Below are 17981 nucleotides of genomic sequence, written 5' to 3' on the forward strand. Positions count from 1 at the left end.
TAAGGTGGAGCCTGGTTACCTGCAGATGTGTCTCCCAGAACCAGACTGTGGTATTATTTCTGTTTTGTAAATTCTTGCCTGTTGTGATATTCTTTTTTATAGACAGCATTTAAGAATGTTTGTGGAATTTAAGTGTGGGATATGGTTTTTGTTAATTGGAGGCAAAGCTACAGAAATTTTTATTTTATGGTGAGAAGTAATGAGCTGAAAGGATTTTCTAAGCAGAAATTCACTTTACAAGAGGTTTTGCTAGAATGTATTTTCCTCTTTAAGCTGGACATATGTGACATTTCTTGGTATTTAGTTAAGAAACAAGGAGATTTTGATGTAAAAAAGAGAGACTTCAGCATTTCATTATGAAAGGCCAGGAAGAAATGCACTGGGCATTTAGACCATGTTATCCTAGTAAGTCAGGAAAAATAGAGCATGGCACCTTGCAGAAATCTCTGGGAAGCAAACAAGTAATCCATCTGTCATAAGACATTGTAACTAACAAAAGCTCACATATTTCTTATTATGGAGATTTTGTTTAGCCTTTAGTGGATGTAGTAGTTCCATTTGACTTGTCTTTTTTACTGTACTGCAAAGTTAAATGTTAAGAAACTGTATTGAGTGATTTCTCAAACCGTGTGTGTGTGTGTGTGTGTGTGTGTGTGTGTGTCTGATAGTATGTTTTAATAAAATGTTCAAACGTTTACATCTGGCCTGTTATGAGTTGGAAATGTTAACTTGAAGATGTCCAGCTTCAAGTATACTAACCTGGGTCTTATTTTTTCCCTTTTCTTTTAACAGTTTGATTAGAATCAGTCTCAAAGGCTGGCACATGCTTGTGAACTTATGCTTTCATATTTTTCTGACATGTGTGATCTTTGTGGGAGGAGTAACTCAAACCAGAAATGCCAGCGTCTGCCAAGCAGTAAGTCAAAGTAAAAAACTGAAATGAAAAAAATTTGCTATTAGAAATGTCATGTTTCATTAACTACAAAAGGAAAATTGTTTCTTTAAAGCTTTTTTCTTTAGCTAATTAAAATCAAACTGTGTGTCACTTAAACAGTTTACCAGTATACTTCAAATTCTGAATTATCGTTTCACAACTGAATATATGACTTATGGAGCTTGTCTTTTTGTCTTGGGGAATTTTGTGCTACTTGTCATGCCTGTTATAATGCCAAACATTTAATTAAAAAAATTTATAAAATCCTGACTATGATTGAAAGAGAAGTGACATTTTCCGACAGTAGGATTTTAAAAATTATTTTATCTATTTATGAAAATAGTAGGAATTAGAAAAAATTTTAACTGTAAGATGTAAAAATGAGAAACTTTTTACCTGTGGTACATATAAAGAATTTAAAAATATGGTCAACTCTTAATTTCAAATAAATTATTACATATGTAGCCTTAGTAAACAGTATTTTTGCAGTGTAAGTATAAAAAATCAAAACTAATATGTGAATAGGAAATATGTAAAATTTTATTTATTTGCATACTCTTTTCTATGTACATGATAGCAAGCAGTGTCACAGAGTATTGAGTTCAGACTACCTAGATTTGGATCTCAGCTCTACTGTTTCCAGTGTTTCTATGGGCAATTTATTTAACTTTTTTTAATTGCAGAAAAGCACATAATGAGATCTACCCTCTTAACAAATTTTTAAGTGTGTAGTACAGTTATTAACTATAAGGACAATGTTGTACAGCAGATCTTTAGAACTTTTTCATCTTGCATGACTGAAATTATACCCACGGATCAGCAACCTTCAATTTCCCCCTCCCCTCAGCTCCTGGCAGCCACCGTTCTACTTCCTGTCTCTGTGAGCTTGACTATGTAAATACCCCATATAAGTGGAATGATGCAGTATTTTTCCTTCTGTGACTGCCTTATTTCATTTAGCATAATGTCCTCAAGGTTCATCCATGTTGTAGTATGCGACAGGATTTCCTTTTTTATGGCTGAGTAAATATTCCGTTGTATGTATACATCACATTTTCTTTATCGATAGACATTTAGATTGTTTCCAACTTTTGGATGTTGTAACACTGCAGTGAACATAGGAATACAATTATCTTTTCTAGATCCCGATTTCAATATGTAACATTTTTGTGTCTCAGTTTTCTCACCTGTAAATTGGGAATAATAATCGAGTTGTTGTCAGATGATGTGATTATTTATATTAAAAAAGCTAAAATAATTTCCAGGTAAATTATTTGAAAAAAATAGGAAAGTTTAGCAAAAGTGAATGTAGTTTTTTTAAAATGTAGTTTAATGTACAAAATTTTGCTGCTAGTATGCAGAAATGCAACTATGGGAAAACAATTAATGAGAAGGTATCGTTTATATAGTATCAAAAAATAGCAAGTACTTCGAAATAATAAAAAGTGTTCAAGATTTGCAGGTAAAAATTTATTATATATTAAAGAAGACCTAAATAAATGGAAAGATACATTAGGTCCAAGAATAGGAAGAATTAAAATCAGAAAGGTGGCAGTTCCTCCTAAATTAACCTATAGATAAGAGAATTTTTCATGAAACTCAATAAAATGGTCTTTGAATCTATATGAAAGTAAAGAAGAACCAAAGATAGCTAGGACACTTCTGGAAAATAGTAGAATAGGAAGACTTCTAATGATCCAAACTTTTGAGGCTGTTGTAGTTAAAACTGTAGTGTTTGGTGTAGGGATGGATAAATTGACCAACACAGAAGAGCAAGCTTGGAAGCAGACCCACGCAGAGCTTTGGTACAAGACAGAGGTTACTTGCCTCATCAGTTGGGTAAAGACAGACCACTGTACAGTTAAGGGAGCTGGGGAAATCCAACTGGAAAAAGATTAAAATGGATCTATACTTCAAGCCATTTTTAAAAAGTCAACTTTGGGTAGATTAAAAACTTACATAAGTCCAAACCAAAGAGTGAACATTTATATTAGAAAATAGCATAATCCTTGGGATAAGGAGGGATTTCTTAAATATGACTAGAAAGGACATACATTGAACTAAATTAAAAATAAGATCTTTTTGAAAAATTAAGATTCCTAAGGAAAGTGAAAAGACAAGTTTCAAATTAGAAGAAACTATTCCCAATACATAACCACTGACAGAGCATTAGAATAAAATATATATATATATATATATATATATATATATATATATATATATATATGTATGTTAAAAACTGTAATCAGTGAGAATGCCACACACAGCACTGTAGGAAAAGTGGCGAGAATGACAGACAGCAGAGTAAACACAGGGCCAGGGTACGCCTGAAGAGATGTTCCATGGCATTGGTGGTCACAGAGATGCAAATTCAGATAGCTACCATACTATGCGTTTTTCTGTCAGAAAAATTAAGCCTGACAATGCCAAGTATTGAAGAACATGTGGATCCACATGTTTTATTTATACATGGTGGGAATGTAAGCAGATGACTCCAGGAGGCTTTTACCTTCTAAAGGTAAGCATTCACACACCCTGGGCCCACAGTCCCGCTCCTGGGCTCAGAGTGAGCTGACACACGTGGAACAGGCATGTGCCTGTGAATATTCATAGCAGCACTCTACACAGTAGCAGAAACCTGGAAGCAACCCCAGTGTCGATCACTGAGAGGGTGAATGAATAAACGGTGATATTACACAAGAGTCAAAATTAATGAATTACAACAAGGCATAGCAGTGTGAGTCAATCTCAGGAATATAAGTGAAAAATTAAGTCCCGTAAGTGACATTCACCCTGCTATCTTTTTTTAAAATAAAGGTGAATGTAACTAAAATGAAACAGCACACTTTTAATGAAAATATATAAGTGCAACAAAACTGTATAAAAAAGGAAAGCAAAGGGATGATAAACACAGGATACAGGGTGATGATTACCTTGGGTGAAGGGGACCATATGGTTTGATACAGGTTTTTGTCAAGATCTTACTTTTTGTCTTATTGAAAGATTCTTGGACACCTATTATTAGCAATAGGTAATTAAATAACTAAATAAAGGCAGGCTATGCTTTTGTGCTTGGCCCAATCATTAGGATGGTCATTAACCTAAGGCTGATGATTAATCCAATGTTGTATTCATGAGATCCAGTTGAAAGTATGTGTGCGCGCGTGCGCACGCGCACATAAGAATTGAGTGGATTAAATGACTCAGGAGTGCCTGGCATACAGTAAATGCTCAGTTAGACGCTAGCTATTACTACTATTGTTATTGATATAATTACCTCTTAGCAGTGCAGAATATTTCCCTGTTTCAGGCCATTACTATGCATCTGAAAACAAATTTGTTAGGGAGCCTATGAGAAGTTAGGTAACGGATCTCGGACCAACTTAATACATGTACAAAAAACAGTGCTTCTCTTTTCTCAGTCTTTCTCCCCTTCTTTACCTGGCCCACTCCCACTTACTTTGTAGGTCTCAGTTTACTGTCACTGTTTCAGAGATGCAGTCCCTCCACCCCCCTCCCCTCATTATCCTCTGGTGCTTATTAAAATTCCATGGTGCCTACAAAACTTTGTGACTGACTGTTGTTTACCTGTTTGTTGTCTCTGGACTCAGAGCTCTACAGGAGCAGGAATTATATTGATTCGATTCACCAGTGTTTATCCAAGAATCAGTGTAAGACCTGACGCATAGTAGGTGCTCAGCAGATATTGGATAAATGAACAAAAAAGGCCTCTGTTTGCTAATAGTAGAAATCATTCCACCTGGAGCTGTTTTGAGCATGAACAATTAGGAGTGTATTCAGCACACAATGGTAGTAATAGTCTCAGTTCTATCTAAAAAATATTCATTGATTTCTTGGAATAGACAAATTTATTTCACTAAGGAAATGAACAGAAAGAGGCCATAGTAAAGATGACTGCCTTTCATCATCCTGAATGGTATTTTGTACCATTTCTAGAATGAAAAGGGCAGGAATTGCACTGAGTTATTAGAGTCTCAATAACAGATGTCTGTTAGTTAAGGATTTACCCAGAAAAGCTAGGGTGGGGGATGGACAGGTTTTATATGTTGTTTTCTTCTGTTCTTTTTTTTCTTTTTAACAGTGTTCTTTCCTTCCTCTGTGAAAGACATAACATCATTCTTGTTATTTCTGACCCAGACATGACTTACTTCACTTTGTTATTCTAATACTTAATTCAGTTAGTAGCCAGCTGTGTCTGCCAGAACAGCCCGTATGACTAGTTGCCTAACCTTAGTAGGGGCTTCATGTTTCTTGGGCTCTTCTTCCACCTCTAAAACTGAACCCTAACGTGTCCACCTTTCACAGGCAGTTTTTGTATGTGCGCACGATCGGTGTAGATTTGGCTTCTCTCCCTTTTAGAGCTCACGTATTTTATGAACAGTGTGGACAGGTTCTAATACAGGTTCCTCCCCGAAGTGATTGGTTGAGGTTATTAAATGCCCCACCAGCCAGGTACTTCCCACTCTGCTGCTTTTGTCATCGTTCTGGGTGGTGCCGTGGACACATTCTATAGCCTTGAACTCTCTTTTTGCAAGAGGAGCCAAAGGAGAACGGAGAAGCTGAGTGATAGAGTAGAAGGGGCTGTTGACTCAAGGTGGGAAAGGATCTGGGTTCTGGGTCGTGCCGGGCTGCCGAATAACTGCTTGAGCGTTAATTTTCCGGTCCTTGGTTTCCTTAGCTATGCAGTGAAAGGATTTGGCTGGATCTTATTTAAGTTACCTTGTTGCTCTACCACCTCATGATTTAATCTATTAAATATCGTGCCAGCTGACCTTCTCAGGTGTTCTCTGATGTCTTTTATCCAGAGGACCGCTGCAGTGGCATGTGAGATGCATCGGGAAAGATTCAACCCGTGGGTATTAAGAGCTTTCTACTTGCCAACTACTGCAAGTTTGTCATCCTAAATTTCATATTAACCCTAGGAAGTATTTCTTACTCACAGATTTTATTAGTACAGAAATTGAGTCTTAGACAATTGAAAAAACTTGCCCCAAGTCACTAGGGCCTTTGGGTGGCAGAGGCCTGATTCAGATGACAGTCTCTTTGACTCTGTGTGTCCTGTCCCCCACCCCACCCCAATAACTGTGCTTGCCTGTTGAGAGAGGACCCGCAGAGTAGAGGGGTCTACTATGAGTTGCAGCCCTGCCACTGACCATGTGACCTCTGGTGGATGATTTAACTTCTTTCAGCCTCCGCCTCCTTGTCTGTAACGCTAAATGAATGGGGATGCTAAGAGGATGAAATAGAAGCATGCACAAAATTGTCTGATACATTTTGGGATACATGGCAGGCGTTCAAAAGTGGAAGCTCTTAATTTTTATATATATTCATATCTGACTGAGTATAAAGATCATTTTTTTGCACACTTGGCTGTGCATGCTGTACTATTGTAGTTCTATTCGTGGTTAAAAATCCAGTTGTTACAATGTCTGGTCTCTGGTATGTGAGCAGTTTATGGTTAGGTAACGAGTATATAAAGTGCGACTGTTCAGGATAAGTATTTTGTATCCATTTTGCAACTTTGGATATTGTCGTCCCTGAGGTAAGGTGACTTTCTTCAGTTCTAATCTGTTGCATTTAATGAATTGTCTACATGCCCTAATGAATTAGATTGTTTATTTCCAAACTGGTTACAGATTTCCCACATGTATTTCTTGTTTATTTGGAAGAAATTGTGACAGTGAGGTTATATTTCAAGTATAGCCCAAGTGTCTGATGGAGAATAAAATAGGAAGCACCTCCCTCCTTTCAAAAGACAGGAACACCCTCTCTGCTAGTTCTCAGTGCCTACTACTTTATTCTGGTTCTTGTGGAATATTCGGTGATTTGCTTATGTGACTGTTAGCAGGTGACATCAGACTCCTGAAATTCCACTATTGGTAATAATTGTTTAACTAGAAGACTTCAGTATCTTTCAGGTGTGCAAACTTCTTCTGCATATTTTGAAATGCCATAAGAAACACTTCAAAATCTAAAGGTTGAGTTTTACCTCTTAGAACTAAAACAAGAAAATTCTCCAAAAAATTCTCCATCTTGCACCTCTGTTGAAAAAATAAGTTTTTAAACTTATTTACAGCCCTGTCTCATTCTTTTGACCTCTGTGTCAGAGAAAACTAGCAACAGTAGAGTATACCATTTTGAGTCAATATCAGTGATTTGTTTTGAATGTTTGGTTTCTATGCACCAAATCCAAGGATACTATTTTTATTTACAATATTTCGTGTGACTCCAGGTAGCTCAAAGGGTTATTTTATGCTATTTGTTCCACTTATATCTGTAAATTTTGCTTTTATAGTGCAGTCAGTAAAACTAACGAGAACCAAGGAGCCACTTTTCTTCTTAATAAGAAGATACTCTGACCGCTCTGGTTTGGCCGGGCTGGATCCACCCTCCTAGCCCTTCTAGTCATTAAGAGGACAGTGACCACCCTAGTATCTTGCCCTGCAAAATAATACCTGAGCTTTTATGTCACCACGTTTAACTGCAGATCGGTTCTCATTAAAATGGGCCTTAGGCAGCAGTCTAAATGCTTCTATTACTGACCTAGGTTTGATAATGTCAATCAGTTTGATTTTCTTGAAATTGGAGAGCCATCCTTTAAAAACAAATTATTTTTCCCCTTGGAGCTTTTCATTAATAGGATTTTACCTGTAATCATTGTATAAGAAGGAAGAATCAAAAAGATAGTAAGTAGTTAGATAAGAAAGCTGAACTATGTCCTTTCTGCTCCATTGACCCATGTACTTATTTTTTTAAAAACAGATTTTAAACCTCTCTTAGCCCCATACATATCTTCATCTAGAATTTTATCTTTAACTGGTGTTGCTTCAAACACAGGTTACATGATAAACATACCCCTCATCACCCCTCTGGGAAGAAACTTGGTGTCATTTACATATATTTCAATTATCCATCATTTATCAAGCACTTATTATGTCTCAGGTCTTGTGCCCATTCAGTCCCTACAAAATCCCTAGAGATGGTTATTGATAATCCTTCCACTGTTCAAAGGAGAAACATTAATTTCGGAAAGGTTGACATTATTTTCTTAAAACCATACTCCTAATAAGTAATAATAAAAATATTGCCATATTTTTAATTGCTTATCAGGGACCAGGCGATGTGCTAAATGTTTTATATAGACTGTCTTTTTCAAAGCCTCATGGTAGTTTTATATTCTCAGTTTACAGATGAGGAAAACAATGCTTGAAATGTTATACAAGCTTGCTAAGGTGTCATAAGGGGTTGATTCTTGTTTTAAAACCAGGCAAACTTGTTGATTTCAGAGCTCACTCACTTAAAATGATCAATCTGTTATATTGCTCACTTACCATTTGGATATATAAAAGCTCTGAATTAGAACTACTCAGGTCTCTGACTCTGTGTGCTGTGACTTCCACCCTCTAGTTACCCTTGACTTCTATATTCCTCCTTAAAATGGGCTTTGGGAACTCAACTCTAATTTATAACATAGCATCTATGAGTAACATGTCTTTGGCTTATTGTTGTCCAGGAGCGAATTCCGTGATATATTTAGAGTCATCTTGGGTATAAGTTGTAGTCTGTGGGCCTCCTAGGTCCAGCTGTTGATTTGATCCTCTATTATACCTCTTTTAGAGTGCTTTCTTTGTTTTATCAGCAGGCGAAGGAATTGATCATTAGAATACACCTTCATACTGTTTTTGAGTCAGATTTTCAAAAGTAACTTACCAATCTTTTTGATAAAGTTTACTGGCAGCTACTGTACTTTATGATTGTAAAGGGGAATTTTGTTTGTTTTAGTTCATGTATTCTTCAATCTTCTTTCTAGGTTGGAATAATTCTTCATTATTCCACCCTTGCTACAGTTCTCTGGGTGGGAGTGACAGCTCGAAATATCTACAAACAAGTCACTAGAAAAGCTAAAAGATGCCAGGATCCTGATGAGCTGCCACCTCCACCAAGACCAATGCTCAGGTATCTAATATCTTTGTGTACTGTTTTATGTTAAATGTCCAGTACATCTTAAATTTAATGAAGCATGGCCATAACAAAAAATTGCTCAGTGAATTTTGGAAAGTAAAAAAAATGGACTTGTAAGTAGCCTTGCAACTCGGAGTGCTTTGTGAAGTTATGTATCCTCTCTATGCCTTTCTGTCTCATACAAAGTGGGAATGATTCTCCTTCACAGAGTTGTTGTGAGGAATAAGTGACTGACTTTGTAAAGCACTTAAGATGGTACTGGCCACAGAGTAAGCTCTGTGAAAATATGAGCTGTTTCTATTTCCTTGAGGTCATGGGATAGATTTTAACCTAGTCAAGTACATATCCATGTGGTTATTCTCTGCAAAAGACAAAACAGTTTTGGGGTCATGCTCTTCCTACCATTACAATCTGAATCCGTTGTCAATGGATTCTTGTGCTGGATGAGTAGAAGTCAGTCGATCAGTGTCTCTGAGTGTGTTGAATGCTGGATGTGTACCTTGCCCTGGGCCAGGGACTGAAGGAAAACCTCCTGCCCTTGAGGGGTTTACAGTCTGAGGAGACAATCTGAAAGAAGAACCCGCTGCAGCTGTGTAAGAGCTGGAGTGGAGATGTGTTATTTGAAAGTATCAACAAAGGAGCCATTAATTCTGCGGGGGGATGGTAGGCTATTAGGAGTTGCTTGACCACCGGCACAAGGGATGGCGGTTGCACTACAGATACAGGATCTCGTGGCGAGCTGAGCAAATTTGAGAAGTGCAGTTTGGCTGAGGCAGGAACCTAGGGTATACAGTGTACAGTAGTAGGACTCAGAGTGAAAACTGCGTTTCAGGCCTTGGTGGGGGGCCAGGTTAAAATGTGGGCTATACATTGGAATGCTGGAGGGTAGGGGGCATATTTAATAATTCCACTGAGGTCATTCGGGGGTCCCCGTGAGGACTGCAGCTAGAACAGTGGCATGGAGATTAGAGAGGATACGTGTTCAGACACCTGAGGCAGTTTCTCCAGGATTGATGGCCAGCTGGATTTGAGGGTGTGTGCCAGGATTCGAAGGTGGCTGCAGAGTGTTTACTCCAGTTCGCTAAGGCCCCTCTGCAGATGGTGTGTCCATCAACTGAGAAAATCATAGAGGAAAAGCAGATGCGGGGACTCCGGGAGGGTGAGCACAGGGGAGGTGGGCTCACCAGTACTCTGTCGTGGAAAGTTTACATTTTGGGAGTCTGGTGCTCAGCAGAGAAATCGAGCTACGTGTACTCTGGACAGGACAGGAGATGTCTTCACGTGTATTCGTTGAAGCACTGATAACGAGCAACCTCTCCTAGAGAAAAGTTAGTTAAGAATGATCCCTGGGCCGTATCAGTGGGCCATAGCAGGTAAAGGGAAGAATTGAAAGAGAACATTGAAGATTCGGGGGAGAGCGGTTCCATGGGTGGGAAGGGGCAGCAGGAGTGCTCGGCCATGGTCAGATTGCAGGATGTGATTTGACACCCCTGTCAGTGGTATTAAAGGAACTGAGGGATGGCGTTTGGCTAAGAGATAGGAATCCTACCTATCCTCATGCAGCTTTCTGTTAGGTTTCCTTTCTGTTAGGTGATTAAAAACAAAAAGGCGGCTTGGGCTGCAAAGCCTGTGCAGTCCCTAGTGACCTGCAGGTACCCCCCCTTTGCTTTAGACACTGCAAGCTCACCCTTTAGGATGCTCTCCTTCCCCCATGTCCCTGAGCTTAAAGAAACCCCAGCATCGCGGCTACCTGGAGGGTGGATGTGGGGCTTGCCTTGAGTCTGCTGGCCTCAGAGAGGGCGGTTTCAGTAGCATGGTAGGTGGAAGCGGCCTCATCTCACAATAAGGTGACAAAGGTGAGGCACTTGATGGTGCTATTGTTTCCAGGGGTTTGTCACCAAAGGGAGCAAGAAAGAAGGTGCTGGTTGAAGGAAAGTTTTAGAAGATAGGGAAAACATGAATAGACTTATAGGCTGGAAGGAATATGCAGTGGAGAAGAAGATTTACAGCTGCAAAATAAGGGTTATTTGGTAACAGGCAGTCCCAGAGTCGGGTGGGGAAGGAGTGGCAGAGAGGAATGTGGAGCCCGAGATAAATTTGGGTGAACTGATGCCTTCTTTTCAGGTAAGAAGCAGCTATGAATTAGCATAGCAGGAAGAAGGGCAGGGCCACGGACGTTGGCCTGCCTCTAATCTGTGAAATTAGAAGACAGGGTTATAGTTTTATAGGGTAATTAGCTGTCTTTTTCAGCAATGATATCATATTGAAGGATTTTAGTACCTGTGAGCATGACTAAGAAAAAATGTATGGAAAATGTGTTACGAATATTGCCTTTATCCAGCCAGTTAGCATTTGGACTGTGTCTTTGGACCTGGCAAATACAGAATTAAGATTGGCTGTACCCAGGGGTAGCTAGCCGGGGTAGGACGTTCCCTGTTCTCTTTTCAGAGAACTCAAAGAAGCTGTACCTCCCCGCAAAAAGTTGTTCTTCATAGGACCAGCCACTCTGTCTCCCTCATTTCTTCCTGCACCAGCTAGTCTGTGGGAAAGGGGTCAGGAAGGGCCTGAGTGCTGCAGGGCGTTGCTGGGATCCAGGTATCTTTCTTGTCCCAATCTCGGCTGACTGAAGATAAGCATACACAGCAGTAGAACATCCTGGAATATGCAGGTTTAGCCGGACATTAATAAATAAATAACGTCATTACGTATTTAGTCTGACCTGTGGCGCAGTAAGATCCTAAAGTCCATTATGTAGTGGACTAACTTTCTGCTTCATCAGCTGAATCTAAAAGAAGCCCCATTCCCCCAAAAGAAAAAAGTATAAACTGAAGCTCTACCTGTAGTAGCTTACTGTTACTTTGCCTGTCCACAGGGTGGCAGAAGCTGACCAGCTTTCCTTAACTCAGAAACCTTATACGCTTTTTTAAAAAAAAAGAAATCCAAAGTAAATAAAAACTTTAAAAAATGTTATTGTTAACAAAGCAGGCTTTAAGTGTTCACCTTCAATGCATTATTGGAATAGTAATGAATCTTTAAGGAATAACTTCTGCAGTACTGAGATACTGTGAGGTATCCACCTTAATGAATTGGATTGATGTGCTCTTATTTCCATCACTGCCCTTTCTAGGTTTTACCTGATCGGTGGCGGTATACCCGTGATAGTTTGTGGCATAACAGCGGCAGCAAACATCAAGAATTACGGTAGTCGACCAAATGCGCCCTAGTGAGTATTTAGTGTCCTCTGCGTACCTGAGTCGATTGCTTCTCTTCTAACTGTTTCCTAAGCACTAAAGTTTACTGCAGTTTCTTAAACGGTGTGTTGACATGTGTAGCATCTGAGCTGGTTCCCCATTTTCTTTCCTAGCTGCTGGATGGCATGGGAACCCTCCTTGGGAGCCTTCTACGGGCCTGCCAGCTTCATCACTTTTGTAAACTGTATGTACTTTCTAAGCATATTTATTCAGTTGAAAAGACATCCTGAGCGCAAATACGAGCTGAAGGAACCCAGTGAGGAGCAGCAGAGGCTGGCAGCCAATGAAAATGGCGAAGTAAATCATCAGGATTCCCTGTCTCTCTCCCTCATCTCAACATCAGCCCTGGAAAATGAGCATACTTTCCACTCTCAGCTTTTGGGAGCCAGCCTCACCTTGCTCTTATATGTCGCTTTGTGGATGTTTGGGGCCTTGGCTGTTTCTTTGTATTACCCTTTAGACTTGGTTTTCAGCTTCTTTTTCGGAGCCACGTGTTTGAGCCTCAGTGCATTCATCGTGGTTCACCATTGTGTCAACAGGGAGGACGTCCGGCTCGCATGGATCATGACTTGCTGCCCGGGCCGGAGCGCGTACTCGGTCCAGGTCAACGTGCAGCCCCCCAGCTCCAGTGGGCCGAGCGGGGAGGCCCCCAAGTGCACCAACAGCAGCACAGAATCTTCATGCACAAACAAGAGTGCCTCAAGCTTCAAAAACTCCTCCCAGGGCTGCAAATTAACAAACTTGCAGGCTGCTGCAGCTCAGTGCCATACCAACTCTCTGCCTTTGAATGCCACACCTCAGCTTGACAATAGTCTGACAGAGCATTCGATGGACAATGATATTAAAATGCACGTGGCGCCTTTAGAAGTTCCATTTCGAACAAACGTACACCCAAGCCGCCATCATAAAAACAGAAGTAAAGGGCACCGGGCCAGCAGACTCACAGTCCTCAGAGAATATGCCTATGACATCCCCACGAGCGTGGAAGGCAGCGTGCAGAATGGCCTGTCGAAAAGTCGGCCGGGCAGTAATGAAGGACACTCTCGGAGTCGAAGGGCTTACTTAGCCTACAGAGAGAGACAGTACAACCCGCCTCAACAAGATAGCAGTGATGCTTGTAGCACACTTCCCAAAAGCAGCAGGAATTTTGAAAAGCCTGTTTCAACTAGTAGTAAAAAAGATGCATTAAGGAAGCCAACTGTAGTTGAACTTGAAAGTCAGCAGAAGTCTTATGGCCTCAACTTAGCCATTCAGAACGGACCAATCAAAAGCACTGGGCAGGATGGACCCTTGCTGGGTATGGATAGCACTGGCAATGTGAGGACTGGATTATGGAAACACGAAACTACTGTGTAGCATTGGTGGGCTTCCTGGGCAGAAATCCACATAAACTGTGATACTCAAATTCCTTTAAGCTATGAACATGTAAAAACCGACTGTTTACAGCCACCTTAGGGATTCAAAAGAATTTTGAATAAACTTCTAAGTTTTGTATTTTATGTATTTTATATCCCCCACGTGTTGCTTTTTTACGAATTTTGAAAAAAAAAAAAACCCTCTTAAAAAAAAAACAACCTTCTAAAAACCCTCTGGTGGCTTGTTTTAGTTGTCAGAGCACCAGCAGGACGTTTTGAGAATCTGAAATGTAATTTTCTTGGGATCTGTAATATCTACTTAACATTTCAGGCTTGTATGTAATACAATAAATAGGTGTTTGTTATTGTGTCAATCTTATATTTTTACATTTTAGGAGCATTTAGTGCTATTTTAATGAAGTTTGTGCATTGGGATAGTTTAATGAGAATTATACACGTATCAGTTATCAGATTTTTACATGATTAGCTCCACTGATGGCATATAAATCAAAGAGCTTTTGGATTGTTGTATTTTATAAATACAGTTTTTTATATGCTACAAGTTTTTTTTTTAAATCTCACAGAATTTTTTTTGAAAACGGAGATGCCTAAAAAGCTTTTCCTAAATTGCATTACTTTAACCCATCTTTTTAATACTATTTTTGATATTTTTGTGGCTTTTCAGTGGTTTATATTTGGTTTTCCTATTCATTCTTTTTTTTTCCCCAGCACATGTTATTTCTTTTTAATTGAAATATAATTGACTTATTATATTAGTTTCAGGTGTACCACATAGTGATTTGATATTTTTATACATTATGAAGATAGTAATCACCACGGTAAGTCTGGTTACCATCCGTCATTATACAAAGTTCTTAAAATATTGTTGACTCTATTCCCTATGCTGTATGTCGCATCCCCACGACTTAATTATTTTATAACTGGAAGTTTGCCTCTTCATCCCCTTCCCATATATGAACGTAAATGAAAAGGTGTCATACAAGGTTCACGTTCACTTACTTTGGATTCTTCAATATTGGCTCCTATCTGTTGGCTGTTACTTTGTTCTTAAACAGATAAAGTTCCTCAGGTTCATGCTAAAGTTCTAATTTTTAAATTCCTCTCTAAGGGCAAACACAGATCTGATGCAAAAGTTATCGTTGGTCAGTGATGCACTGCAGTCCTTATCTATCTCCTGTCTCCAGGCTTACTGGGGTCCTTTCCGGGAAAGTTAGATCGGGTCTGCCCTGGCTCCTTTGTGCATTCACTTCTCTCCGATATGCAAGTCAACGCCTGAAAAGATTGGCACAGCTTAGATCTGTTTTTGGCACTAGTCTCAAGGTTTGAATCAGATCAGATTCAAAATATATATCCAAGAAATGCTAAAGTCAAGCTTGATAAACCTCAGAATCTGAGCAATTTACTGCTTACTTAGAGTAATTCTCAGAGATGATACCAGGTGATCATGCATTATAGTGTTAAGTGTTCATTTTGCATTGGGTTACTGCATTAGAAATTATTTTGCTTCGCAATAATAATAAAACTGGTGGTTCTATTTAAGCCTTTTGTTAGGTGTTGTTTTAAAGGCATTCTTTTTGATGGAGGAAACAAGGCAATTAAGTAGATAGATCTGGCACCTGTACATTTAACTACCGCCTAGCCTAGGGTCTCCAGGTAAGTTGATATATATGTGCAGGATGATGTTTAGAAATGACCAAGACAAACTAATAAGGAATGGAGTAAATAATTCTTTTTTTAAATTGTTATTGTTATTTAAATTTTTCTCTGTTATTTTTCAGTATATCTCTCCAACGTTTAATCTGTTTATTTGACCCGTAGGTCAAATAGAAAAAGAACTTTGTTCTTCTGCTTTTTCCTACTTCCACAGGAAATGAGGGCTTTCCCTTCTTGGAAATGTTCACCCTTCAGTAAGCATTTATTAATTTAAACAGAGCTTCTTGTAGGTAACAGAAGGAAGAGAAGCCTGGGACTGGTAGAGTTGGGGACTGGAAAGAAATCAAATATTTGGAATAAAATGAAGATTCCACTAAAAATATTCAGAGTGTTTTGATACACAAAGCATAGTTGATGAGTGATGACTTGATGCATTATATCCTTAGTATTTGAATTGAAATTTCATGTTTGTGAATAAGAAGTGAATAAAACATTGCATCCTTCCCATATTTGTCTTTTATAATCTATGGCTTGTTGCTAGTTGAGGTTTCTCTGTTTTTCATAGAATCATAAACTCTTAAGGTATGCTTCAGTTGTCTTAAAAATTGGCTCATTCATTTTCCTCATTTTAAATTTTCAGCAACTGAGGCTCAAAGAGTTTCTTACCTGCTGAAGTACCAGCAGGTTATGCCACATCCAGGACCAGGTCCATGTTCTCTGATGCCACGTCCGCTGTGCTTTGATTGCTTCTCTGAAGGCAAGCACCTGTGCTCTTCACAGTGTCTATTATCTGTAATTTTACTAAACTTTCTCATCCTGGTTATTTTGAGTTTTGTTTTAAATTTCATTTATTTATTTATTTTTGGCCGCGTTGGGTCTTTGTTGCTGCACGTGGGCTTTCTCCAGTTGCGGAGATCAGGGGCCACTTTTTGTTGAGTGTGCCAGCCTCCCATTGCGGTGGCTTCTCTCGTTGCGGAGCATGGGCTCTAGGCGCACAGGCTTCAGCAGTTGTGGCACATGTGGTTGTGGTACGTGGCCTCCAGAGAGCAGGCTCAGTAGTTGTGGTGCATGGGTCCAGTTGCTCCGCGGCATGTGGGATCTTCCCAGACCAGGGATCCAACCCGTGTTCGCTGCATTGGCAGGCGGACTCCTAACCACTGTGCCACCAGGGAAGTCCCTATTTTGAGTTTTAATTTCATAATGAGGTATAATTGGTTGTATCTACTTAAGGAAACACACATGATTTATTCCATGAAAGTTTTTCTTTAAATCAAGCTGTTATATACTATGTAATGTGTGTAATATGCACACTTTATACGTATATAATGATGTTATATACTAATCTATTTTTAGGTAACAATTAGAAATTAGGTTTGTGTATGAGTATTTTTTGTGATTTATATACATGTGTAAAAGTATGTTAATATTTCAGGTTGTAAATAGGTGGCAACTAATTTCTAAATCTCAGGCTGTTTTGCACGTGTAACTTAATGTAACTCCATGTTCACTATTTATATAAATAGGTATAATATAAACAGATGTGTAGATGCTAAGGTTTAGATTATGTTTATTATTGAGAAGTAACAATGTTAAAACATTTAGGCCTGTGTATTTCAGGCATTGAGTTCAAATACCCAAACTGAAGTTGGTTGAGACCATAAAAAAAGAGGAAGTAAAAAAATTAACTGAATGAGGGCTTCCCTGGTGGCGCAGTGGTTGAGAGTCCGCCTGCTGATGCAGGGGACACGGGTTCGTGCCCCGGTCCAGGAGGATCCCACATGCTGCGGAGCAGCTGGGCGCGTGAGCCATGGCCACTGAGCCTGCGCATCCGGAGCCTGTGCTCCGCAACAGGAGAGGCCACAACAGTGAGAGGCCCGCATACCGCAAAAAAAAAAAAAAAAAAAAAAATTAACTGAATACATTTGATGCAGGAATTAAACTAAATCATCAAGTTAAGTGTTGCATACAACAGCAATCCGAAATTTAAAACAAACGTTAATTTTGTTTTTCCTTTCACATTCCCAGAATCATTCAATTACTTTAATATTCACTTCAGTGCTCTTAGCTAAGAAATGATTTGATTATTTATAACTACTTATATTTCCCGAACTTAAGTCATTTTATCACTTACGCCAATTTTGCTGTACTTTCCCTAAATTTATATTAATACTGTCACATGGATCAACTCACTTTTTTTCCCACTGAAATATAAGTAATAATAAAACCAATAGATTTATTTGTATAAATAAAGCAAACTCCTCAAGGAGAAATTTGTAACTTTATAAATTTGTCAGTAATAAAAATCTTTGACTGTATGTTGCTTGGTTTTAGACAAAGATGAAATAGCAATCAGTAAGATTTTTTTTAAGTTTTGGTATTAATTGAATTTTCTTCCCAACCTACCTATGGGTCTCCAGTCTAGAACCATGTCTTATATTGGCCATTAGAGGCTCATAGCCAGTGGTAATACTGGAATACTGGAGGCATCAATTGAGAAACACAAGTTGAGTATTAACTTAATTATTGTAGGTTAATGAGTCCTGTCTTTCTACCTTCCCTGGCGTACCCAGCTCTGTGTGGGATGAAGTCTCAGGCAGCCTCTGGTCATAGCTTTTTTTCAGCATCTTTTCACCATGGATGTCACTGATTCATAGGTGGATACTGAGTGTGAACTTACAGGACCATAATATTAATATTAAGGAACCCCCATTTATATAGTCAGCAATGGACCACTACCTTTGCTTATAGAGTTGGATGCTTAGAATTAGCTTAGAACTTGTTTAA

The 17981-nt window shown here is 39.1% G+C and overlaps 1 protein-coding gene across 2 annotated transcripts in view; it reads left to right on the top strand.

Moving 5' to 3' along the window:
* Positions 1 to 13897, top strand: part of ADGRA3 (adhesion G protein-coupled receptor A3) — a 119260-nt gene extending 105363 nt beyond the window's left edge. For both annotated transcript variants that reach the window (XM_060012748.1, XM_060012749.1), the window contains exons 16-19: positions 793 to 916; positions 8766 to 8911; positions 12045 to 12140; positions 12282 to 13897. In XM_060012748.1, the coding sequence (XP_059868731.1) occupies positions 793 to 916; positions 8766 to 8911; positions 12045 to 12140; positions 12282 to 13524 (1609 nt within the window). In that variant the 3' untranslated portion in view covers positions 13525 to 13897. The remainder of the gene's footprint in view (positions 1 to 792; positions 917 to 8765; positions 8912 to 12044; positions 12141 to 12281) is intronic.
* The last annotated feature ends 4084 nt before the right edge of the window (positions 13898 to 17981 follow it).

Source organism: Delphinus delphis, chromosome 5 (genome assembly GCF_949987515.2).
Source record: "Delphinus delphis chromosome 5, mDelDel1.2, whole genome shotgun sequence".
NCBI classification, from domain to species: domain Eukaryota; kingdom Metazoa; phylum Chordata; class Mammalia; order Artiodactyla; family Delphinidae; genus Delphinus; species Delphinus delphis.